Source organism: Mizuhopecten yessoensis, unplaced genomic scaffold, assembly GCF_002113885.1.
Source record: "Mizuhopecten yessoensis strain PY_sf001 unplaced genomic scaffold, ASM211388v2 scaffold8931, whole genome shotgun sequence".
Taxonomy (NCBI): Eukaryota; Metazoa; Mollusca; class Bivalvia; order Pectinida; family Pectinidae; genus Mizuhopecten; species Mizuhopecten yessoensis.
Window position 1 is genome coordinate 244,118 of NW_018407794.1, and position 23,706 is coordinate 267,823.

The 23,706-nt window shown below is 37.0% G+C and overlaps 1 protein-coding gene across 2 annotated transcripts in view; it reads left to right on the forward strand.

The window, feature by feature from the left end:
- The window catches only part of LOC110456844 (WD repeat-containing protein 86-like), a 66,842-nt gene that overhangs the window by 19,987 nt on the left and 23,149 nt on the right, over window positions 1-23,706 (forward strand). Inside the window, exon 1 of one of the 2 annotated variants that reach the window (XM_021507842.1) lies at window positions 14,401-15,825. The exons of the other annotated variant lie outside the window; for it this stretch is intronic. Within the exon in view, the coding sequence (XP_021363517.1) occupies window positions 14,593-15,825 (1,233 nt within the window). The 5' untranslated portion in view covers window positions 14,401-14,592. Of the gene's footprint in view, window positions 1-14,400; window positions 15,826-23,706 lie in introns of those variants that run through there. 2 annotated transcript variants of the gene reach the window in all.

The window sequence follows — 23,706 nt, forward strand, 5'->3', positions numbered from 1 at the left end:
CAAAATATATACAATGTTCTACAAAATAAATATAATGTTCTATAAAATATGTCCAATGTTCTACAAAATATATACAATGTTCTACAAAATATCTCGAATGTTCTACAAAATATCTCCAATGTTCTACAAAATATATATAATGTTCTATAAAATATATATAATGTTCTACAAAATATATACAATGTCCTACAAAATATATACAATGTTCTACAAAATACATCCAAAGTTCTACAATATAAATCAAATGTTCTTCAAAATATGTACATCGTTCTACAAAACATATATAATGTTCTACAAAATATCTCCAATGTTCTACAAATAACTCCAATGTTCTACAAAATGTTCTACAAAATATAAACAATGTTCTTTAAAATATGTACAATGTTCTACAAAATAAATATAATGTTCTACAAAATATGTCCAATGTTCTACAAAATAAATACAATGTTCTACAAAATATCTCCAATGTTCTATAAAATATATATAACGTTCTACAAAATATAAACAATGTTCTACAAAATATATCCAAAGTTCTACAATATAAATCAAATGTTTTTCAAAATATGTACATCGTTCTACAAAACATATATAATGTTCTACAAAATATATCCAATGTTCTACAAAGTATCTCCAATATTCTACAAAATATATCCAATGTTCTACAAAATATATACAATGTTCTTCAAAATATATCCAATGTTCTACAAAATAAATATAATGTTCTATAAAATATGTCCAATGTTCTACAAAATATATACGATGTTCTACAAAATATATCCAATGTTCTACAAAATATATCCAATGTTCTATAAAATATATATAATGTTCTACACAATATGAACAATGTTCTACAAAATGTTCTACAAAATATAAACAAAGTTCTACAAAACATATAATGTTCTTCAAAATATATACAAGGTTAACAATGTTCCACAAAAATACATTAACAGTGTTTTTCAACATACATTAACAATGCTTTATTAAATATTGAAAATGTTCTAGATATAAAAAAAATGTTCTACAAAATATTTAAAAAATGTTCTTCATAATATATTTACAATGTTCCACAAGATACAAACAATTAAATATCAAATATTAATGGTATTCTATAACATTAAAGTAATTCTCTAGAAATTATAATTTTAGTATTATATCTAAACAATGTTTATACTATATAAACAATGCGCTACAAATCAAAAATACAACACTGTGATACCAATCGCAAACAAGGTTTAAAAAAATAATATGATGATTGACCAACTCATCTGCATAAACAATGTATCGGTCTATACAATGTAATTTTTTAGCGGATGTTACGTTCCTTCGTATGGCTGGTTTCTAAGAATCATAGGTATATTATGTGGATCTAGATTGTGGAATCCTTGTACGAAACAATCCGACTAGGAACTAAAACATGCTAAAATATATAATAAACTTTCCCATCGTTACCTTTCCTTTTTTGTATATAGTAACATCCCTGCTTCCTCAATATATGGTGTTAACATGACGAATTTGATACTGTATTCATGAGCTGAATATCATAACGTCCGAGAAAGATATCGATTGCTGACGGACAAACTTACAACACAGGGTTCCAAATATGAAAGTTTCCGAGGAAATGAGAAAGTTTTAATGTCGCCATCTTGATCACTAAGAGAATTTTGCTGTTTCTTTGTGTAATGAAGATCGATGTTTTTGGTTTTGCGGTTATGCTGTCACTACCTGAATCGTTGATATAAGGACGTGACATTACTTAGCTTTGACCTAGTTGTCATCAATGAAACGGAAGACGCTTACCCTTCGGTACACCTGGTCTTATTCTGCTGGTAGATTTAGAGGGTTTCCATGTAAATGTTTTCTTTGTTCATATTTTGCCTTAGTTTTATTGGTTTTGAGTTCGAATTATGTTTCAAACGTAGAGGTGATTCATTAGATGGAGTTCTTAATGAATTAAAGTCAGAAGTCATTTCTAGTGTCACTGAGACGTTAAGAATTCTCAGAGACACCGAAGGTGGAATTAGTGAAAATGCATGCGTGATGAGATCCGACCTAAGGGTAAAAAATGCATCAAAATGATTGAGACTTAACCAAACCCCTTATAACGCTGTAAGTTTGGTGATTATTTTTATTTGAAGATAGCTGACTCTGATACTATCAGTCTCCGAAGTTATATTGAGACTGGCACGGTAAGCATGCGACACTTGTAGGTACTTTGTTTAATTCGACTAATGCCGTGGTATATTGAGCATTGTCATAAAATAAGACGATACTGTTTCAAAATAATAACACAAACTATATATATAGACTGTTATTTAAAAATACTAATATTGTTGATTTAGTATTACGAGAATATCTTAAAGATGAAAATACAAAAGAAAAATATAAAAATAAGTCTATTATTTGACAAAACTGTTTTAGCTACGATTTGTTACTCTTTTCTATTTTATATGTTAAATAAAAGATATTTACAAATAGAAGCCGAAGTTATAAACGTTGTTGCATATAATTATGTATGCCAATTTGTATTATAAACAAGCTTAAATGTTTACTGTATTTCTTGAAAATCCAACAGATAGATATAGAACATGGTTTTCTGAATTATAGGAGAATTAATTGCTGCCGGCATTAAATTTTACAAAGTATAAACTAGATTCAAAAAAAATGTAAAGGATGGGTGTTTTAAACAATTGTTCTGAACAACGTATATAATGTTCTTTGCAATCAAATAATAGTCTATAAAATGTGAAAAAGTGAAGAATATTCATCAAAATCAAATAATACTTTGTAAAATATGACAACGTGAAGAGTATTCTTTAAAATCGAACAATGTTCCAAATATGTAAAAAAAATGTTTTTCAAAATCAATAAATATTGTATAAAGTGTGATGTTCTGCGAAATCGAACAGTGTTTCATAATGTTAAATAAAATATTCAACAATGTCCTTTTAATAAAATGTAATGAAATGTTCTTAGGGATCAGGCAATGTTCTAGGAACTTAAAAAAGAATAAAAGAAATATATATAATTTTTTTTTAAAAAGACATCAAAATCTAAGAATGTTCCACAAAATGTGAAAAACATTCTTTAATATCAACCATGTTGTAAAAATTGTACATAACATGTTCTTCAAAATGTATCAAAACATATAGAATTTATTTTTTGTTGATCAAACAATTTTACTTCAAATTTTTAAAGACTTTTCCTCATAACGACACAATTTTCTGCAATATGTAAAATATAGTTTTAAAATTAAGTAGCCTACAAAAGTAATCTATTAGTTCAAACAGTTATCAAAATTATACAAAATTGGCAACAAAGCACACTAGTCAGAATAATGGAAAACATTGACCCTAATATCAAACAAAGAAATAGTATATCTCCCATGGAAATTCAATATCATCTCTGAAAATCCTTTGTTGTATGTTTTTTCCGAATCAACTAGTGAAGACATATTCGTCAAGGAAAGGAAGTAAAAAGTTATAGACCCAAGATTACTATTGTGACTGCGGATCTGTTTTGGTTTCTGTACTTGCCCCTGAAAAGACACAACTACTGGGAAAAAACCCTGATATATCTCCAGATTCTGTAGGGGGCGCATAATAGTAGCCCAGCTGTAAACTCTTTTATAAATTATCGGGATTTGTATTCTCAATTCTCAACGTTTATTGCAGTACGATACATTAGATTATCGATTACCAATTGTTCCTTTTTATCTGTACTAGTATCACTGGTAGCAAACATCCGTGCTGTTTTCAAACACACCGAAGTATAAGAACACGAACCTTTGTTTGTCATCTGGCAAATGATCCGAATGGATTATACAGGATCGATTTTTATTCTACATGTCAACAAATTGTATAATTTATTCATGAAATGAATTGCAATATGGAAATTAATACTTTTTCACACACGCAAAAAAAAAAAGCTTCATACAATTATCTAATTTAAGCACTGACCTGATTACAGTGGCATCAGATGGCTTTTAGTGGTATAGTGGCATTGCAAGGGAAAACATTATAAATTTTCGAACATAATTTTGTGGCAAAACTAATCGATGAAAATTACAACGTTTTCTCTTTAAAGACAAAATATACAACACATTCTTGTCACAAAACAAATCGATAAAAAAAATCAGCGTTTTCTTATAAAAGACAAGATATACAACTTATTCTTGTAGCAAAACAAATCGATAAAAAATACAGTGTATTCTCATAAAATACAAAATATACAACACATTTCTCTGATAAAACAAATCGATATAAGATACGGTGTATTCTTATAAAATACAAAATATGCAATACATTCTTGTGACGAAACAAATCGATAAAAGATACGGAGTATCTTATAAAACACGAAATAAAAACACATTCTTGTGACAAGATATATCGATTAAAAAATACAGTGTAATCTTATAAAATACGAATTACACAGCACATTCTTGTTAGAAAACAAATAGATAAAAACAAAAAATAAGAAATACAGCGTCTGCTTATAAAATACACAAAAACAAAGGCAACAGCGTATTCTTGTGACAACCCATATCGATAGAAAACTCAGCATATTTTATTGAAAAACGTATATATATATAAGTACAACACACTATGGTAACGGAGAACCATTGTCTTCTACACATGCAAACATGCAAAAATACTACTAAAATCGTTAATAAATGATAAAGCCATTAGTATGCAATTCTGAACAAAGAGAACAGAGTGCTTCCCCGTGCTCTGTCTTCCACATCACGAACAAAAGGAATGATACATTAGCCTATTAGCATAAAATGTAAACAAATTTGCTGTTTGTGTGAAATTCAGTGCCGAGGGAACGATATGTATATAGACATAGTGTGGTGAGCTATACCCGTACTGTGATAGATCACTAACAGGTAAACACACAAACACACAGGTCTGCGCTTACAAATACAGAACCGGAAGCGTAGGATTTAAAACGCGCTTGTCTTAAGCTAATTGTTCAAACATTGACCCTGGTATCTAAAGTTCTGTTGCCCAATGCTTAATGGGATGTTTTGTCAATTTGGCACGTGACATATTTTCACAAATATTAAATCTATGATATTTTGGTTTGTTATCTTTCGGTTTGCCCAGTTCTCTTGTGGAAGGATTTTCTTTTGGTTTCGGCTCCTTTACCTTTTTTATGTCTTATTCTGGAAAATGTTATTTTTGGGAAACAGAAAATCCATTGTAAAAATATAATGTTAAGAGCGTCAACAAGGTTGTAATCTAACGAATGTCGTTAAACAGTCGTTAAAGATCAGTAAAGACGACCGGAAGTTTAGTAGCTGCGGGAACTGTAGCCTCTAGGCCCGATCGTTTTTTGTTGTTGTTGGGGTTTTTTTTGTTTTTTTATTATCGGACCGTCTATGTTTCCCGCAGCTTGAGGTTTAATAACATGTTGTATTTAGTGACATAGTGAATTAACATAATGGTGTTAAACAGTCATCATACACGTTTTATACTAATTATAACTGATAAATAGTACCTGCCCTACCCCTTTTTCGACACACATAATGGCAGTCTTTGCATCTGGAATCCAGGCTCCGGAATGTCTACTGGTGTTTTTCTGATAGTAACATCCCCAAGTCCCCTACCTGATGGACAAACATACGACAACAGGACAAACTTACGACAACAGGACAAACTTACGACACCAGAACAAACTTACGACACCAGGACAAACATACGACACCAGGACAAACTGACGACAACAGGATTACGACAATAGGACAAACTTACGACAACAGGACAAACTTACGACACCAGGACAAACTTACGACACCAGGACAAATTTACGACAACAGGACAAACTTACGACAACAGGACAAACTTACGACACCAGGACAAACTTACGACAACAGGATTACGACAATAGGACAAACTTACGACACCAGGACAAACTTACGACAACAGGACAAACTTACGACAACAGGACAAACTTACGACAAACTTATGGACAAGTTTTACGGTCGCTATCATGATCTAATATGCTATTTCTTTGTGTGGTATGAAGGTCGAGGTTTTTATTATGCTCATAAGTGTGTCTTGGCTTTGCTGTCATTATCGAGTTCTCGTTTTCGTTCTCCGGAGCACCTGGTCTTATTTACCTTGCACTTTTTTCAAAGTTCTCCATGTTAATCTTTTCTTGTTTATATTTTGCCCGAGTTCTATATGTTTTGAGTTCGAATTATGGTTTTGTTGAAACTTAGAAATTCTCTTGTTGTTGTCTTACATCAGGGGACAATGTCTCTGGTCCACCAAAAGCACAGTCATCCACTTAAAAACAAGTTGCATCCGCATTCGTTCATCATTGTGTTTATAAACATCAGAAACTCAGTGGTCAAGGAAATTGAATAAGACTTGATTGGTATACAAACACTGTAGGGTTAGGCCTGATTACAAATACTCGTTTAAATTATGAAAATGTTCTTGTTACACGATAAATAAGTGTTTCTTTGTTACGTTTCGATGAATAGTACGGTATATACACTGTCACCTTCATCAAACAAATGGCCAATAAAGCGTATGCACACAAAGGTGTAAAATGTGTACGAGTTGTCCACAAATCGATGTCGATTCGACTACGCTGTAAGCGTATATACTAGTTGTTGTTTTTATACCGAATTGACTCGATTCGGCTAAGCTTTGATTAATACTTAGTCATAGATGTGCGAGCGTCTATGAGCCCCCTCATCTCGATTTAGAACTGGCCCACTGCGGCGTATCCAGATAGCTTCCCTTACCTGCCGCGTGAACATATCGCTCTCTCTCTCTGTCCAATACTTTGGAGTTATCCCAGTCAATCACATGATTTTTCTGTGTAGCATGGGCTTTGATTGCCAATTTATTTATCAGGGACTCCGACTGCTTCCTTTCTGATCTGGTGAATTTCCTTCCTTCTTGGCTTTCCGTGTCTTTCCGGTGTTCACCATGGCGGCCCACAAATCGCCGTCCAGTCTCTCCAAAAAACGATGCGTCGCATTTGCATTTGCATCCGATTTTGAATACGCATTCTGCGACATTTTCTTTTCAGGTGTTTTATCCGTAGGGTGAATTAGGATATTATGAAGCCTCTTGTGGGGCTTCATGGCTGTTCCTATGCTATGACCGCGATATATCCTCTGGATGGTTTTGGATAAACCTTTTATATACGGGATGACCACTTGACCTTTGGTTTTATTCTTATCATTGATTGGCCTTTTCCCGTTCTTCTTTGTACCCGTTTTAGGGCCCGTGTTGGATATGTGCAATTGCAGTTATACCAACTAATGTCAACAATGTAGATATATATTTGTTGTAAGAAGGTCTTTCATAAAAAACTTCTTTAGGATATTAAAACACATCCCCGATATTTCTGCACCCCTGGAATATGCGATGGCAACATCGAATGGTCATTGTGCACCACCTTGTGGATGGACGAGAAGACTAGTTTGATACTTCAAAATCAAAATCAAAAGAATCTCTCGGTCGCATAACGCGTAGTCGGGTTTCGCTGCTCTGTATATTGAAAGGCCCATGTATCAGCCTAGCGATTGGTCAGAGGACAGGTATCAGCCTAGCGATTGGTCAGAGAACAGGTATCAGCCTAGCGATTGGTCAGAGGACAGGTATCAGCCTAGCGATTGGTCATTTTATTTTACCTGATACCAATTAGATTGCTAGCCTCGTTCCACAACTTTTGCTACAACAAATGCAGAGACCGTAAGTGAGTGTTACCCGAGGATCATCGAGGTTGATGAAAACATAGTATTAATATAAATAGTCTTGTCAATTATAAACTTAGTTAAGATGTTTCAAAACTATTTTGATACTTACAATGTCACAAGTCTTAGCGATGTTGTATTGGCACTGGATTGTTGTCACTAGAAACCGTTCTTTGATCGGGAAACTATTTACGTTTTGACCTGTATTTGACTTAACTCTGAGAGTGTACCTTTGGTTATTTTTTTTATTCATGTTGGTATTCCTGTTGGTCTGGTGTTTCCTTGGCTGCTGAATGGTATATAAAGTGAGTTGTATTTTATATTATTCAATCATTTATTCTCCTCTTCAAGAAAGTGATCGATCACGCCGGGCAACAATAACCTCATGCAATTTATATATGCCTCCTAATGCACTAGTGTTTTGTTATTTTTGTCCTCATTCATGTGAGATACTTTCTATAACTGTAGTTTACAGGGTGTGACTGTCGGCCACGTGATCTATTTGACTCGATCCTTTAAGTACTCGGGTCTCGGCCGCAGGGCACTGTTAGCTTCAGCACAAAACAACAAAACATAAAAGTATTACAGATATTGATATTTCTAAAAATTTGTGAACGTTAACAAAATAAACAATGCTCACCACAACATTTTGAAAATGTGTATTAAACAGTAAACAGTCGTGAAAAATATCGATGTGGTATAAAATATTGTTTTGGCTGTTAGATTCCTGAAGGTTTGTTTTGGAAATTAGAGTCCCGTCGAGTGACTAGTCACCCGTCGAGAAAAGCACTCGTCTACACCGTACACACAACATGTTTGTTGGCGTGTCGATTGTTAGAATACATTTAAATGTTGAATGAAATCGATAAATCAATATTGGTGCACGCGCCAACATCGATCATATCGGTAACCATTACCAAGTGTGGTGAAATATTTCAGTTCAGGGGAGACAACTTTGTTCATGCTGGGAGTGTACGCTGTTTATTATTTTAAACGAGGTTTTAAGTCCTCGGAACAGTCATCAATGATTAAGAGTGATATGAGACAGGTTGTATCTCAGGGGCTTGAAATATTTGGTTTTGTTCTCTAGTAAGATATGCCCATCTTCAAATTACAGGGTATTGAGCATTGCTGTAAACTGGCATTCTCCCTTTTTATCTTAACAAACAATATAAGCTACTATCTCCTTTTTCTCCTTCGAAATCAAGCGAAACATAGCAAAACTCTATGGCATTTTTCTGAAAAAAATCCATTAAAACAATAAGGTCCTATAGGGATACACGGTAGTCTTAGTAACATCCCGTCAACACAGTACCGTGACATATTGCCTAACACGAGTCCCAACAGTCTATAAATACAACAAGGTTACACAGAGCCACACAGCGGTCTTCACATAGTAGTCCCTAAGGTCAAACAATGCAGTCATACAGCGCTACACTGTAGTCTAAATGCAGCAATGCAATGAAAGGATAGGGAGGTCCATCAACACAATCCAATCAGCCATTAGGTAGTCAAAGGGAGTCATCAACATCGTACGGCCATACTGTATTAGACAAGAAATTTGAGGGGGAAACATTGTCTTTCTGGCAAGCTAGTGTTACCAGTGTTGCGATTTGACACTGAGATTCGCTTAGTAGTTCACTAAAGTCGAGCATGGTAACTTGCTGGATAGGTGCCCACCGAAACGTTAAATTTGGTGGCAGCGGTGGGATTCTATGGTGCCTTGTAAGTATATTGGTACATAGGGAAGATCAATTGGATTACCGATGCTAAATTTTGGGACTTGACTTCTTGGTGGGAAGGATATGTGTAAAACAGGCAACGAATTTGAGGGGAATATTCTGCCAGTAAGCTGTCTTTATTGGCGATGCGGTATGTTCCTTGGACTTGTTCACTAGTTAAGCAAGGTCGAGCGTGGTCAATAACTGGATAAGTGCCCGCCCACACGTTACAATACAAGTCCACGCGATAGAAAATGGGAAAATGTAGTTGTATTAAGGGCGATGCGGAAGCAAAGAGGTTTAATAAGGGACAAAATAGAAAAGATAAAGATCACAAGTTTTGGACTCCAATTCCAGCGGAGGAAACTCCTAATAAGAAGAGGGATGAATAAACTTTATTTATTTTACAAAAAAAAAGCAAATAAGTTTCATTTACTTACATGAATCACTCTTCAAGTGTTTGCCCAAATGAAAGCGCGTAAAGGGTGAGTAAATCTTAATGTGGAAGGAAATATCCGGAGTACCCGATGAAAACCCAAGTTGCTAGGTAGGTGATCTTTTCATGTTCGATCGGAAGGTCTTGGTGAAATGCGATTACAGTAACCACTGCCAAACCCGTCCATCCTTGGGAAGGGCACTTTTTCAAGCCATTCACAGGGGAACATAACTAAGCCATGTGGTAAAATTTCATACGGAAATAACACAAGCGTCCGTGGTATTTATGGTTTTTTTGAGCCGTTTTGCATACTTCGTAAATCACCAGTGTCAGTTTATATTGAGATATAACACTACTATGTAGTCTCTTTATGAAAATTATTGAAAAGGCAAAATCTATTATGTGAAGGTTTTGTACATATTAGTCCGAAATAACTATTTCTACTGTACCCTACCCTTCCAAAAACCTAAATAACTTAATAAATAAACGGGAAGTGTTTTTATTATTTCGGATTATTTATGTACATATGTAACGAGTTTTCTTCCAAAACAATTATTACATTACTAGATTGGTTTGCATGTACAGAACAAATCTAATCTTGTTTCAAATATACAATTTCCTTATGTCAGTCTTTGTAACGCTATTTGTTAAACTTAAAACAGCTTAGCATAAATCTTCCCCGATATTTCTCCGACATTTGAAGCAATTATGCGTACCCTAAGAGGTTTGTTTTTGAAGTTTATATTAACATGCATTTCAAACATTTTAAAGATGTCACTTCAAAGCCTACCTCTTTATTTATGCATAACACTTTGGAAATTACATTTCTATTCTCACGTGACTCTGCCTTAGTTCAATGTCTCTTGATATTCTCATCAGCTTCGTGAATTCGACTGAAAAGTGCAGCTGATACATCTGGAATATATTTAAATCCGACAGGAACTGAACAACGTACTCAAAACTCTGCAATTTATACCATGAATCACGTGAAAATTAAAACGATGGACATTAGGAAAGTAAACACAAAACAAAAACCAAAAACAATACTTACGTTGTACTATCAGGTTAAATATTTCTTTTATGAAATTGGCGTCAGATGAAGTATTTTAAAGCAATACCTAAAATTTTGTTGTAAAATCACGCCGTTGTACTGATATTTTTGTTGTTGAAACACGTTGTTTTTTTGGTGTTTTTTTCAAAGCATTGAATAAAATATCCGCCATGACATCAAAGCGAAATACAACTTTACACCGTGATCATAAGTACTAGTCCTGCTTCGTTTTCAGTAATTGTGATAATTCTGTCCGTGATACTATAGGAAACCATTCTTTCTAATATTTAAGGATTAATTTGAATGATTGTTTTACGTTATTGAGCTTTAACATAAAAAAGGAGTGTTCTCTTTTCATAAACCGCTTCGCAGTTTATTCAGAGTACACTCCTTTTGTATATATATTATGGCTCAATAACGTAAAAAAAAGCCATGGGCCTGAGGGGTTGGGCCCAAAAGGGGAAACATAGTAAACTCTTTAAAATCAAGTTCCTCTTCTGTAGGAATGAAAGGATTTGGTCCATATTTGGTCTAAAGCATTCTTAGGTGAAGGGGAACCAATTTTGTATAATCGGTGTGTCTGCCCCCCACCACCCCCCCCCCCCCCCTCCTTCTTCTTCTGTAGGAATGAAAGGATTTGTTCCATCCTCGGTCTGAAGCATCCTTGAGTAAAGGGGAGGCACCTATTTTGTATTACCCGTGGGTCTGGCCCCCAAAGGGGCCTAAGGGGCAGGGCCCAATAGGGGAAACATAGCAAATTCCTCAAAATCCTTCTTCTTCTGTAGGAATGAAAGGATTTGGTCCATATTTGGTGTGGAGCATCCTTGGGTGAAGGGGAACCAATTTTGTATAAACGGTGGGTGTAACCCCCCTGGGACCTGAGGGATGGGGCCCAATAGGGGAAATAGAGGTTAAACCTTTATAATCCTTCTTCTACCTTAGGGAATAAGGGATTTTATCCTTATTTAGTCTGGAGCATCCTTGGGCAAAAGGGACTCAATTTCATATAAACAGCGAGTGTTGCCCCCCTGGGAGCAGAAGGGAGGATGGGCCCGATAGGGGAAACATAGCAAATTCTTCAAAATCCTTCATCTTCTGTAGGAATGACAGGACTTGTCCAAATATGGTATGAAGCATCCTTAGGTAAAAGGGAACAACTTTTGTATAAACGGTGCGTCTGACCCCCTGGAGGCAGAGAGGTGGGGCCCAATAGGAGAAATAGAGGTAAAACCTTTAAAATCGTTCTTCTACGATAGGGGTTAAGGGATTTTATCCTAATTTAGTCTGGAGCATCCTTGGGCCAAGGGGGCAGAAGGGTGGGCCCGATAGGGGAAACATAGCAAATTCTTCAAATACCTTCTTCTGTACGAATGACTGGATTTTGTCCTTATTTAGTCTGGAGCATCCTTGGGCCAAGGGGACTCAATTTTGTATAAACGGTGGGTATCACCCCCTAGGGGCATAGGGGTTGGGCTCTGTTTGAAGTTTGTTCTCGCTATTACTCAAGTACTGTATGGATCTTTCTGAAATTTCATATGTACTTACAGCACCTACCATGGAGTGCTATATCTTTACTTCATACCAATTATTTTAAACATATGCAGGTGAGCGATACAGGCCCTCTGGGCCTCTTGTTTTTTATGTTATGAGCTGATAACATAAAAAAAAACAATAGAAATGCTTGTTTCAAACAGGATTAAATTACATCGTTTTATTAAAAAACAAAATCATAAAACTTCAATCAACGTCTTGTGTTATAGATATTTTCCCCGAACGAACGACTGACCAGAGTACATTGTATAAACAATGTGGTGTGTAATAGATAATTATTTTCATAAATAAAAACTTTCGGGGGGATCCAAATGAACACCGTCGTGTGTTTTATATTAAATGTCATATTTGAAATCATGTGGGGCGGATTTCACAACACGTTAATGAATATCAAAAACATCCTGTCATCAACTTACCAATCAAGTTGAATGAAAGTTCAAAGCATGTAGACCGAAACATACTATCGAATTTTGTCTGATTAAATAGCTTGTCTGACACGTCTACCCGTTCACTGGTGTTTTTGTTTAATTTAACCTCTTTATGCTGTTGAGAATTTAGTTAACTGAATGTTTGTCTAGGCTAGTTGACAATTATAAAATCGATATTCAACCAAATTTTATCTTCACGTTTGAATTATTTATTTTTGATAGACGGTTTCAGAAAAAATAGATCTTCATATTTATCAATGATGCTGACGTATTTGACATCAATCATCAATTTTGAATTGATTGATATTGTCGTACATTATAAATAAATTCAGAAAATATTCAATTAAAATTCCAATTAAATTGTCATAGCGAAACATTGATACTCTGTCAATAGGAAATAATTACCTATATAGGATATTTCCATGAAAAGCATTCCATTTAAATTAGGTTCCACTAAAGCGATCGTTGAAGTTGAATGACATTATAATGAACAAAAAATGAAATTAATTCAATAACATGTATCAAATAAAACTCACATCAAAAAAATAAACTCGCGTAATTACCTGAGCAATATCATTGGTTCCTGTGAAGCTATTGTACACCCAGAAGACAGGTGCCAGGGGAGATAACCTTGTAAGGATATGAAAAAAAAAGCTCTTTCGATCATGCTGTAATATTTGTTTAACCTGTAGGTGTTCTGATACCGTGTATACATTTTAAAACCCTCAAACCAATACCTGGGTGAATGGGAATTTCATTCTTAAATAATTAAAATTTCAATTAAAACGATCGTAACCAAACACAACACAGTGTATAAAAAGGTAGTCAGATTATACAGTGTATCACGAACAGAGAAATAGGCGTGGCGTCAAAGCCAGAAATCCACATAAAAATGGATTAATACATTTATATTTACAATAGTGTCAATAATCCGCAGAGTATTGGTTCTGGTGTTGGCTTAGATACCGGGTAGCCGAAGGGCCATCATCCTACAGACTTTAATAATTCATCATTGTGACAGGAAAGTTCCAATCTATATATATGTCAGCGCCATAGCCGAACTCATCGTGATATAGACAACTGACAAAGTCACCCTAATATCGATTATATCTTTTGAAATAATATTTTAGAATAAACAGTGCTATACTAAATAATTAAAAGGTAAGTATCGATTTTCGCCTTTGAACAGTATCATTGCCTGGTTGTCAACATTTGACTTATTTATAATACGAACGGTTATACTCTTTGTAACAAATTGCTTCTAAGCCGCTGTCTGTTAGTACTAATGACGTGAATGCAGGGAAGCTTCACTTGAGCGTTAAGAAATATAGATAAGTCATACATGTCAACTCTATGGAATCAATGAAGCGGCGCCGTGATGTTATTAACGTGCATGCACAGTGTGACACAGACCATGGTGGTATTTAGTATTGTGACAGAACGTGAAACGGAAAGCCTTAAACGTCTTTCAAGAATGTTACTTGGTTCTTATTGTTAAATTAACAAAGAAATATTTGTGACCAGTCGTAACTAAAGTGACGGAAGTGAAAATACTTCTACGATACAGCAGCTCATATGCTATTTGACAAGTTATTTGTGTTCAAATAAATACACAATTTCAAACAGGGATTACTTGCATTACCGGAACAAAACTCTTGTTTCTTACCGGAACTGACGTCATATTCAGTATGGGAAAGGTAGTATCCAAATTATCAGGATCTAAATCTAAGAAGAATCTATTAATTAAATCTGTACATCAGCACACCGGAAGTATTAACTGTATTGCGACATGTAATATCAGTACAAATATCCTTTACCCTGGATATAGACGCGATCCACTAGCGGAGCCCATAGCTAGCGGAAGTCGATCTTCACCAGAACAGGGAAAGGAATCGTTTGCTACCGAAAGTAATTCTGATTCAGAAAATGAAAATGAACTATCTCAAAGCGGACGTGATTCTACTCCAGGGAATGAAAAAGAACCATTTCCGAGTGGAAGAGATTGTACTTCGAGGAATGAAAAGGTACCCTTTGAACGAGAAAGTAGTAGTTTTTCAAGGAATGAAAGAGTACCGTTTGAAAGTGAAAGTGACTTTAGTCCAAGAAGTGAGAAGGGGCCGTTTGAGAGCGGAAGTAGTTTTACTCAAGGGAATGAATATGAACCCTTTGCCAGCGGAAGTGGCATATATCCTGGTGCCGAAAAAGGAAGAGAAGCACGTGGAAGAATAAATGATCCAGGTCGTATTGTAACGCTTTTAGCGACCGGAAGTGACGATTGCACAATCCGTCTTTACGGTCCCGATCCAGATCAACAGGATTTAAATGAATACACATGTTTACACGTATACAAAGGTCACGAGAGTTATGTCACGTGTATGGTATTTTGGGACGAATTTCTCATCAGTGGAAGCGCTGACAGCACGATCCGAAAATGGGACATCACGGAGCAGGGAGAGGACAGTTGTGTCTACACTATACGTGGTCATGAAGCGCTTGTCGAGCGCCTTCTGTGTACCGGAAGTCTTCTATTTTCTACATCTTACGACCGCACGGCGAGGTGTTGGGACTTTGCTACTGGTGATCCTCTGCGTATTTTTCGGGGACACAAATTAGCTGTCCTCTGTGTCATATTCATTCCATCTGATAGTGACTACATTGTTGAGGATGATCCGGATAGCGACAAGGACGTGCTTATCACTGCGTCATTGGACGGAACAGCACGCTCCTGGGACATTCACTCGACTTACAACATGAACATTTTCTTGGGTCATGCTGGAGCCATCACTTGCATGGCAACTGACTCAGAAGCCAAACATTTGTTTACCGGAAGTACAGACTTTACCGTGCGCATGTGGAACATATCGAATGCGTCTCTGGTGCGAATTTTTAGAGGACACAAGCGATCTGTGTTATGCTTACAAGTAAGTCAAATGCCACGTGTCGAATGGGGTAGGGGTTAGGGGAGAGGATTTACCAATGAGAATAAGGTTAAAAAAACATGGCATTTTAATGATATTGACAGGCTTTGAGGATTCTAGAAGTCCTGTATATCCCCTGGATCCGTAGGTGAGAAACAGAATAGGTAACGGTTTAAGGTAAAAGGTACCGACAAGTTTACCTATGTCGTTACCATTGTCGCTGTTGTTTAAGTCCTTTTCAAAAGAATTATTCAATTCTAATCACATGTTGCGTTGTATCTTACAGAATTATAGTTGGTTAGAAATTTGAATATTTGAAAATGGAAATATAGAAGAAAAAAAAAGAAAAAAAAATTACTGCAGGAGTCAACCTCACGACCTTAACATTCAAAAAGCTTCACTTTACCAGTGTTGAAATCAAGGGATTGGACATGGACAGCAACAAACCTAGTGCCCGAATCATTAGCCGCAAAGCCTATACAACTCGAGAAAGGGGAAATTACTATGTCCAAAGTGCAGTCGTACCATTTACCTTTATCGAGTATATTGTTAGTGTAAACAGTATTAAAGTGAACGAATCGTTTACAAATGGCATATACAAAAGGAATTAGCATAGGCAATTCTCAGATTTTGGAATTACGAATACAGGTCTGCTGTGGGGGCTATTGATACAAATCCCTGTACCAACCACAAGACTTATACATAGTATATATTTGGATATCTGTTGTCGCATGGCCTCTGTGTCGATATTCGTTGTCACATGACTTTTGTGTTGACATTCGTTGTCACATGACCCCTGCGTTGACATCCGTTGCCACATGACCCCAGTGTTGACATCTGTTGTCACATGACCTCTGTGTTGAAATAGTTGTAACATGACCTCTGTATTGATATAGGTTGTCACATGGCCCCTGTGTTGATATAGGTTGTCACATTACCTCTGTGTTGATATAGGTTGTCACATTACCTCTGTGTTGATATAGGTTGTCACATCGCCTCTGTGTCGATATTCGTTGTCACATGACCTCTTCGTTGACATCCGTTGTCACATGACCTCTTTGTTGAAAAAAGTTGTCACATGGCCCCTGTGTTGATCTAGGTTGTCACATGACCTCTGTGTTGAAATAGTTGTAACATGACCTCTGTATTGATATAGGTTGTCACATGGCCCCTGTGTTGTTATAGGTTGTCACATGACCTCTGTGTTGAAAAAGGTTGTCACATGGCCCCTGTGTTGATATAGGTTGGCACATGGCCCCTGTGTTGATATAGGTTGGCACATGGCCCCTGTGTTGATATAGGTTGTAACATGATCTCTGTATTGATATAGGTTGTCACATGACCTCTGTGTTTATATAGGTTGTAACATGACCTCTGTATTGATATAGGTTGTCACATGGCCCCTGTGGTGATATAGGTTGTAACATGACCTCTGTGTTTATATAGGTTGTAACATGACCTCTGTATTGATATAGGTTGTCACATGTCCTCTGTGTTTATATAGGTTGTCACATGGCCCCTGTGTTGTTATAGGTTGTCACATGACCTCTGTGTTGATCTAGGTTGTCACATGACCTCTGTGTTGACATCCGTTGTCACATGGCCCCTGTGTTGATAAAGGTTGTCACATGGCCCCTGTGTTGATATAGGTTGGCACATGGCCCCTGTGTTGATATAGGTTGGCACATGGCCCCTGTGTTGATATAGGTTGTCCCATGGCCCCTGTGTTGATATAGGTTGTAACATGGCCCCTGTGTTGATATAGGTTGTCACATGACCTCTGTGTTGACATCCGTTGTCACATGACCTCTGTGTTGACATATATTGGCACATTACCTCTGTGTTGACATCTATTGGCACATGACCTCTGTGTTGACATCCGTTGTCACATGACCTCTGCATTGACATCCGTTGTCACATGACCTCTGTGTTGAAAAAAGTTGTCACATGGCCCCTGTGTTGATATAGGTTGTCACATGGCCCCTGTGTTGATATAGGTTGTCACATGGCCCCTGTGTTGATATAGGTTGTCACATGACCTCTGTGACAACGGATGTCAACACAGAGGTCATGTGCCAATAGATGTCACATGACCTCTGTGTTGATAAAGGTTGTCACATGGCCCCTGTGTTGATATAGGTTGTCACATGGCCCCTGTGTTGATATAGGTTGTTACATTACCTCTGTGTTGATATAGGTTGTCACATGACCTCTGTGTTGATAAAGGTTGTCACATGACCTCTGTGTTGATAAAGGCTGTCACATGACCTCTGTGTTGACATCCGTTGTCACATGACCTCTGCGTTGACATCCGTTGTCACATGACCTCTGTGTTGATAAAGGTTGTCAAATGACCTCTGTGTTGATAAAGGTTGTCACATGGCCCCTTTGTTGATATAGGTTGTTACATTACCTCTGTGTTGACATGCGTTGTCACATGACCTCTGTGTTGACATCCGTTGTCACATGGCCCCTGTGTTGATAAAGGTTGTCACATGGCCCCTGTGTTGATATAGGTTGTTACATTACCTCTGTGTTGATATCGGTTGTCACATGACCTCTGTGTTAATAAAGGTTGTCACATGACCTCTGTGTTGACATCCGTTGTCACATAACCTCTGGGTTGACATCCGTTGTCACATGCCCTCTGCGTTGACATCCGTTGTCCCATGACCTCTGTGTTGACATCCGTTGTCACATGGCCCCTGTGTTGATAGAGGTTATCACATGGCCCCTGTGTTGATAGAGGTTATCACATGGCCCCTGTGTTGATATAGGTTATCACATGACCTCTGTGTTGATATAGCTTGTGACATGGCCTCTGTGTCGATATTCGTTGTCACCTGACCTCTGCGTTGACATCCGTTTTCACATGACCTCTGTGTTGATATAGGTTGTTACATGACCTCTGTGTTGATATAAGTTGTCACATGACCTCTGTGTTAATAAAGGTTGGCACATGACCTCTGTGTTGAAATCTATTGGCACATTACCTCTATGGTGACATCTATTGTCACATGACCTCTGTGTTGAAATCTATTGGCACATTACCTCTAAGTTGACATCTATTGGCACATGGCCTCTGTGTTGATATAGGTTGTTACATTACCTCTGTGTAGATCTCGGTTGTCACCGGACCTCTGTGTTAATAAAGGTTGGCACATGACCTCTGTGTTCACATCTATTGGCACATTACCTCTATGTTGGCATCTATTGGCACATGACCTCTGTGTTGACATATATTGGCACATTACCTCTGTGTTGACATCTATTGGCATATTACCTCTGGTTTGACATCTATTGGCACATGACCTCTGTGTTCACATCTATTGGCACATTACCTCTAAGTTGACATCTATTGGCACATGACATCTGTGTTGATATAGGTTGTCATATGACCTCTGTGTTGATATAGCTTGTGACATGGCCTCTGTGTCGATATTCGTTGTCACCTGACCTCTGCGTTGACATCCGTATTCACATGACCTCTGTGTTGATACAGGTTGTCACATGGCCTCTGTGTCGATATTCGTTGTCACATGACCTCTGTGCCAACATTTGGCTTCCGTAACGTATTCTCGGACAAATTCCTCTTTTATCACCGCTGGTAGCTGCTAGCTATATAGTAAGCTCGTGTCACGGGAAGTAGGTTTCCTTGTTTCAGTAGGAAAGCTTCTTTAAAGGAAAGTCGTTTTAGTAAAAAGCATCCTTCCATGATAATCGTGTTTTAGTAAGACTTCCTTTGAAAGGAATCTGTCTGCGTATGAATCTACTTGTTTAGAAGAAATTCTCCTAAATAGAATATTGCTGTAGTGGAAATCTGGTTTTACTTTATTGTGGAATTTGTTCTCCCATTTTCCAAGATAGGGGGTGTTAATTGTTGTGGTTTTATATTTACATCACACTAAAGTAGTTATAGCTCTTTACCAGCAGTCACGTGAGTCGATTAACGGAACAATAACTACGACCCGCATTAGAACATTTTGTTACTTTCCTCTTCGATAATTTATACCCTCCAATATGACCGCCCGCTGATTCAGTCGTTATTGTGATAGATATATACGCCACTTAAAAAATAATTACTATAGACCTTCAACTTTGGGATCCGACAACAGCAACAATAGTGTTTCCTGTACGGCTGCAAACATCGATCTGATCGAGATCAAGTCTGTTTTTCAATGACGATCTTGCAAATTGAGAGTAGGAACGTGCTATAACTATCGACCGGGATAAAACACAGAGATCTAGAACGTGACAAAACTATCGACCGGGATAAAACACAGAGATCTAGAACGTGACAAAACTATCGACCGGGATAAAACACAGAGATCTAGCACGTGATATAACTATCGACCGGGATAAAACACAGAGATCTAGAACGTGACATAACTATCGACCGGGATAAAACACATAGATCTAGAACGTGTTATAAATATCGACCGGGATAAAACACAGAGATCTAGAACGTGACATAACTATCGACCGGGATAAAACACAGAGATCTAGAACGTGATATAATTATCGACCGGGATAAAACACAGAGATCTAGAACGTTATATAACTATCGACCGGGATAAAACACAGATGTCTAGAACGTGACATAACTATCGACCAGGATAAAACACAGAGATCTAGAACGTGACATAAATATCGACCGGGATAAAACACAGAGATCTAGAACGCGACATAACTATCGACCAGGATAAAACACAGAGATTTAGAACGTGACATAACTATCGACCGGGATAAAACACATAGATCTAGAACGTGACATAACTATCGACCGGGATAAAGCACAGAGATCTAGAACGTGATATAAATATCGACCGGGAAAAAAACACATAGATCTTGAACGTGACATAACTATCGACCGGGATAAAACACATAGATCTAGAACGTAACAAAACTATCGACCGGGATCAAACACAAAGATCTAGAACGTGACATAACTATCGACCGGGATGAAACACAGAAATCAAGAACGTGACATAACTATCGACCGGGATAAAACACAGAGAGTTAGAACGTGACATAACTATCGACCGGGATAAAACACATAGATCTAGAACGTAAGAACACTATCGACCGGGATCAAACACAAAGATCTAGAACGTGACATAACTATCGACCGGGATAAAGCACAGAGATCTAGAACGTGATATAAATATCGACCGGGAAAAAAACACATAGATCTTGAACGTGACATAACTATCGACCGGGATAAAACACGGAGATCTAGAACGTGATACAACTATCGACCGGGATAAAACACATAGATCTAGAACGTAAGAACACTATCGACCGGGATCAAACACAAAGATCTAGAACGTGACATAACTATCGACCGGGATGAAACACAGAAATCAAGAACGTGACATAACTATCGACCGGGATAAAACACGGAGATCTAGAACGTGATACAACTATCGACCGGGATAAAACACATAGATCTAGAACGTGTTATAAATATCGACCGGGATAAAACACAGAGATCTAGAACGTTATAGAACTATCGACCGGGATAAAACACAGAGATCTAAAACGTGATACAACTATCGACCGGGATAAAACAGATAGATCTAGAACGTGACATAACTATCGACCGGGATGAAACACAGAAATCAAGAACGTGACATAACTATCGACCGGGATAAAACACGGAGATCTAGAACGTGATACAACTATCGACCGGGATAAAACACAGAGATCTAGAACGGGACATAACTATCGACCAGGATAAAACACAGAGATCTAGAACGTGACATAAATATCGACCGGGATAAAACACAGAGATCTAGAACGCGATACAACTATCGACCGGGATAAAACACAGAGATCTAGAAAGTGACATAACTATCGACCGGGATAAAACACAGAAATCTAGAACGTGACATAACTATCGACCGGGATAAAGCACAGAGATCTAGAACGTTATATAACTATCGACAGGGATAAAACACAGATATCTAGAACGTGACATAACTATCGACCAGGATAAAACACAGAGATTTAGAACGTGACATAACTATCGACCGGGATAAAACACATAGATCTAGAACGTAAGAACACTATCGACCGGGATCAAACACAAAGATCTAGAACGTGACATAACTATCGACCGGGATAAAACATAGAGATCTAGAACGTGACATAACTATCGACCGGGATGAAACACAGAAATCAAGAACGTGACATAACTATCGACCGGGATAAAACATAGAGATCTAGAACGTGACATAACTATCGACCGGGATAAAACACATAGATCTAGAACGTGTTATAAATATCGACCGGGATAAAACACAGAGATCTAGAACGTTATTCAACTATCGACCGGGATAAAACACAGAGATCTAGAAAGTGACATAACTATCGACCGGGATAAAACACAGAAATCTAGACCGCCACATAACTATCGACCGGGATAAAACACAGAGATTTAGAACGTGACATAACTATCGACCGGGATAAAACATAGAGATCTAGAACGTGACATAACTATCGACCGGGATAAAACACAGAGATCTAGAACGTGATATAACTATCGACCGGGATAAAACACAGAGATCTAAAACGTGATACAACTATCGACCGGGATAAAACACATAGATCTAGAACGTGACATAACTATCGACCGGGATAAAACACAGAGCTCTACAACGTGATACAACTATCGACCGGGATAAAACACAGAGATCTAGAACGTGACATAACTATCGACCAGGATAAAACACAGTGATCTAGAACGTGAGGGTACAAGTCATTACGGTAATGGATGTTTGAAACGTTTCTTTGATTTGTACTCATACATAACTAGTAAATAATAAACTCTAGATATACAAAAGTACAGTATTTAAAATAGCAGAACAGGCTGTTTTTGATGAAATAATTCAGGTTCTTGACAGATTAGCTACAATGCTTACTGTCACCTTGGTAAACTATTAGCCGCTTCCTACCGACTCGGAGGAAACTTCTCGGAAGAACATTTGGTAGAACGTCAGACCAGTAAACCAGAGGTCACGTGTTCGACCACTAATAAAAATGACCTCTTACCTCTGTTACACTACTTCGATGAAACAGACATTGTTTAACTCGTTTAATGCGACAGTGTATATTTCAATTTACATTGCATTGATTCATTATTCTTTACAAGAAATTAATAGCAGGCTCGCATTACATTTGCATTGCATGTTAATTATTCGAACTAACCAAATTAAGTTCAAAGCACCATGAACCCAAGTGGTGTTATATATTTATCAATGTGGCACTTGAAAGGCTGTTTCAGGTAACATGAATAGTTAGTAATCAATCGCTCAAATGACTCTTATTGTTAAAGTGATGCTCCATCATTGTTCCATTGACGATAAAACAAACATGTGTAACTAGAGAACCTTTCAATTGAGTAGCTAATAGTTTTCAGTCAAAGACTGTCTGTTTTTTGTTTCGTCATATATTGTCTCAATAGTAACCGCAATGCTCATTTAATCTCGGTTCTTTCCGTCATTTAACTCCTGGTTCTGATTGGCTGCCTTTACCCATCTAGATTAACGGATATGAAAAGAACAAAATTTCGAAATGCAAGTATAAAGCGCAACAAATACAATGCAAAGGTGTGTCATAAATACAATCCTTAAAATAAGAGGTATTTTTATATCCATTTATTGATTTCCATTCCAGTCTTTTATTTCTCATTGATATTTTATAAAATTTGTACAGTTACCATTTATTTATCATGAACAAAATTTTACGTACAGGCGTATAATATTCTGATATATCGGGGTACTTTTGTTTTTTGTTTTCGCGTTTTTCTCCTAAGCTGGTACGTGTACGAGTGAGTGTTTAAACAGAATACCACATTATTTTTTTTCTTACAAATGACTATTT